Here is a 4,071-nt window from a genome sequence, read left to right on the forward strand (position 1 = left end):
CCTGCTCTATGGCAGCTCTTCTCCAATTACCCCATTGCTCCCTCTATTGCCCTTTGGTGACTGGACCTGAGAGGGGAGCAGTGGCCAGGGTGGAGAGGAATCCCCATCTCACCCAGGCCTTGGGAGCAGAGGGAGGCAGCCAGAAGGCTGGGTTCCCTGGGGAGGCCCAGAAGGTCTGAGCCAAGAGCAGGGGCCCCGCTGCCCCCTTGTGGGAGCCCTGGTGCCAGGTGTCCCCACGGCGGTCACGGGGCTGCCTCTCTATGCTCGTCTCCCCTGGCCTCCTCCTCTCCTGCCAGGAGCCCCAAGCAGAAGCTGCAGCGGGGCCCTGGGTGGGAGGTGTCTTTTCTGACACCTCCCCACCTCTGCCCCTGCTCTGTCTATGGTTTGGGCCATACTTGGGCTCAGGAAGGGAGGTGAGACTTGAGCCTGGGGACCAGGCAGGGAGCAGGGACTGCTTGGGAGGGGCCTGTGGAATTGATCCCTGAGCTGTGCTCAGCTGGACACACAGGGAGGCCTGAGGCCAGGAGGGGCATGGGGCAGCAGCGCTGGGCCTGGAGAAAAACCAGTGGGGGCTTGGGTGGGGACTCCCCTTGCCTTCCTGGAGCTGGGCCTGCGCTGTGAACTTCCTGTACCTGCAGGGCCCTGATGTGTGTGTGTGTGTGTGTGTGTGTGTGTGCACTAGTGAGTGTGAGCACGTAGGAGCATATGTGTGCATGTGTGTATGCACCTGTGTGCACACATGCAGAGTGGTGTGATGCGAATGGGGAAGGCTGTGCCCAGGACGGGGGTGGTGCCCCTTATGTGTGAGTCAGTGGGGCCGTCCTGCTCTTTTGCACCTTGTACTCATCAGGGGCGGTGCAGGGGCCCTGAAGTCCAGCCCTCCTTCCCTTACCATCCCTCCCATGACTCCCACGATGGCACCAGCCTCTTCCCAGCCAGCCTGCTCTCCTCTCCCCCTTTCTAGTCCCTCCCACCTGCCCCTAGAGTCAGTTTTCTGAGATATGAAGGACCACGTCACCTGCCCATGGGAACTTCCCATGGTGCCCACTGCTCTTAGGACCCACGGGCTCGGACAGCATCGCCTGCCTCTGCCATCTTCAGGTTTCACCCCCAGCTCAGCTTCAACTACCATGCATTACGTGCTCACACTCATGCTTACACACTCACACAAGTACACCGTGTGAAGGTATGTCGAGGTGCCAGGCCAACAGGGGAAACTGAGGTCCTGAGAGGGTCAGGGCAGCGGGGTGTTCTTTCCTCCCTGGGCCCTGCCACCTCCCTGGCATGCCGCAGACCCCGAGGACAGACAGACAGGCGGCCAGATGGAAGCGCGGGCTGCTTTGGGCGAGCATAGAGTTTATTCAAGGGGCAGGCGGGGGCAGCTCAGTAGCAGGTGCCGTCCGCCTCCGCCATGACCACGGACACGTTGACGTGGGTGGGTTTACCCGACAGGCGGTCGATAGACTTCAGGGTGAAGTGCGTGGGCAGAACCTCGTGGCCCACCACGCAGGAGAAGACGTCTCCCCTCTTCCAGGCCTCAGCCTCCACGCGCAGCAGGCTGGTCACGGCAAAGGTGGGCACGCTCTGGCCGGGCTCCCGCAGGGGCTTAAAGACCAGGTACTTCTCGTGGGGCAGCTCCTCTTGCCCTTGCCGCCAGAGCACCAACACCTCCTTAGGGCTGAAGCCCCGCACCAGGCACGTGAGCGTCACCAGCTCGTTGAGGGCCAGCTCCTCCGACGGCGGCGGCAGCACGTGGACCTGGGGCTGGAACAAGGGTTCTGGAGAGAGAAGAGCTGGGTCAGGAGTCTGGGTGGGGAGGAGAGAGCTCCTCTGCCCGCTGGGCACCATGTGCCTCAGTTTCCCTTTGTAAAATGTGGGTGGGAGCACACCCACACCATCTAGGGACTTGGAGGAGGCAGGCTTAGGAATGTGCCTCGCAAACTGTAGGGTGCTGTGCAGCCCCTGGCTGGCAGCATCTGAGCCCACCTGTGGGTTTGGTGATGGAGACAGTTTGTGACTCTTTGAGCTCAGGGTGGCTGGCGGTGCAGGAGAAGGTCTTCTTTTTGTTCCACGGCTCGGCGCAGCCTGGCAGCACGCTGGACACGCTGTAGCAGCCGCTGGGTTCAAGCTTGGGTTCCTGCAGGACAGGGACGTTCCCACTCAAGGGACTCCAGGTGAAGGCGGCGCCCTTGGGGTCTTTCAGGCCTCTCAGCGTGCAGGTGAGGCTGGCATTGGAGCTCAGGAGCAGGCCCTCGATGTCCGGCGGGCTCAGGGACAGGCGCGGCAGGCCACACAAGGGGCACTCACAGCAGAATGGATGGGGGCCTGGAGCTGATAGAGAGGCCGGAGCAGGTCAGTGCTGCCCTCCACCCACCTGCCCTCCCCTCTGTCCAGCTCCAGCCCGGGCCCCCTCCTGGCCCGTCAGCTGCCACCCACTGGAGGCTAAACCTGGTAGCCCACTCTTGTCTGAGGGGAGCCCCAGCGAGGGGCACAGCTCCAGGCACTGGGTCATGGGGAGAATGTGGTAGCCCCCTGCCCCTCCCCAGCTGCCCTCTGACCTCCGTAGCAGGGCACGTCCACAGACTTGCTGGGGCTGGTGTAATGCTGTACTTCACACTTCACGGATGCGTCATCTGGGCACTGGTCAGCTGGCAGGGACAGCTGGCTGATCACGGTGTACAGGCCCCCGGCCTCCGAGGGGGGGTAGTTCGTGACCACCCCGCTCTTGCCCCAGGTCACCTTCACGGGCTCTGGGAAGCCCAGCGGGAAGAAGCCCTTGATCAGGCAGGCGATGACCACAGGGTCACCTGAGTCATCTTTCCGGAGGCTCAGCGGGAAGATGCTGGGGCTGGTCACAGAGGCTGCAACACAAGACGTGCTGTGAGACGGCGGGCTCTCGTGCGGCCTGGACCCCCGAGACAGTCCCACAAGGCTGGGACGGTGCCCGCCTCTCCTTTACACCCGAGGAAACTGGCACAGAGAGGGTTAGTGACTGCCCCAAGGTCATGCAGCTCGTACGCCCTGGACCTGGGGTTGGACCCAGCCTCCTGAGTCCAGCTGCACTGTTTCTGAACACACTCCTCAGAGTTCTAGCATGTGGACCCAGACACGCTCCTTGGACAGGGCCTCTGGCACAGGCCACTCCCAGTGGAAGTTGTAGTTATCACACGCGGCTCTCCCACTGCCCAGCCGAGTCTGTGCTGCTGCTGGAGCCTCAGCTCCTGTCTGTGCAGTGGCACAGCCACGCCCTCCCCCAGGGCTTGGGGTCGTGAGGGGTGGGCACCTGGCAGGGCACAGGCGATGACAGAGTGCTCTGACTTGAAGCTGAGCCTGTGCTAGGGGCTGGCTCGGCTGTGCTGGAGGTGACCCTGGGGAGGAGATGGGGCCTGTGCCTTCTGTCCCTTCTCCAACTTCCCCAGTCCCACCACCCACCACTCTCCTCCAACCCCAGCCCCTTCTCAACCTCTATGGCCTACAGGGTTTCGAGGCCAAAGGCCCAAATCTAAATCAGTCCTTCTGGGATGTCCTGCCCGGGCAGGCTGGGCTACACAGGACGTGGTCTGCCCACTTGTACTTTCCGTTCCCATCAGGGCAACTGGTGAAGGGGGAGAGGGCATCACAGATGCACCCTGAGGCTGCCTGACCCATGGGTCCCCAAGAAACAGGGTCAACAGGCTGGCTGGAGACCAGGACCCTGGGGTGGGGCTCCATCCCGACCAACCCCTTCCCATTCACCTCACCCAGCTCAGGCCAGATCAGCCCACTTCAGCGCAACTTAACCCAGATCACCTCAGTTCAGCTCACAGGCCAGCATAGCCCAGCTCAGCTGAGTTCAGCCCAATTCAGCCCAGTTAGCCCAGCTCAGCCCAGCCAGCCCAGCTCAGCCCAGCTTAGCCCAGCCCAGCCCAATTCAGTTAGCTCAGCCAGCTCAGCTCAGCCCAGTTAGCCCAGCTCAGCCTAGCTCAGCCCAGCCAGCCAAGCTCAGCTCAGCTCAGTTAGCTCAGCTCAGCCCAGTTCAGCTCAGCTCAACCTGATTAGCCCAGTTCAGCCCAGCCCAGCTCAGCCCAATTC

General features: G+C 62.6%; 1 gene segment (V, D, J or C); it reads right to left on the reverse strand.

Annotated features, from left to right (window-relative positions):
- Nucleotides 1-1,336: 1,336 nt before the first annotated feature.
- LOC124230799 (immunoglobulin heavy constant alpha-like) overlaps nucleotides 1,337-4,071 on the reverse strand; it is a 5,088-nt gene continuing 2,353 nt past the window's right edge. Inside the window, 3 exon segments of the C gene segment in view lie at nucleotides 1,337-1,778; nucleotides 1,987-2,331; nucleotides 2,559-2,953. Coding sequence covers nucleotides 1,384-1,778; nucleotides 1,987-2,331; nucleotides 2,559-2,953 — 1,135 coding nt within the window.

This window comes from Equus quagga, chromosome 20, assembly GCF_021613505.1.
Source record: "Equus quagga isolate Etosha38 chromosome 20, UCLA_HA_Equagga_1.0, whole genome shotgun sequence".
Taxonomy (NCBI): Eukaryota; Metazoa; Chordata; class Mammalia; order Perissodactyla; family Equidae; genus Equus; species Equus quagga.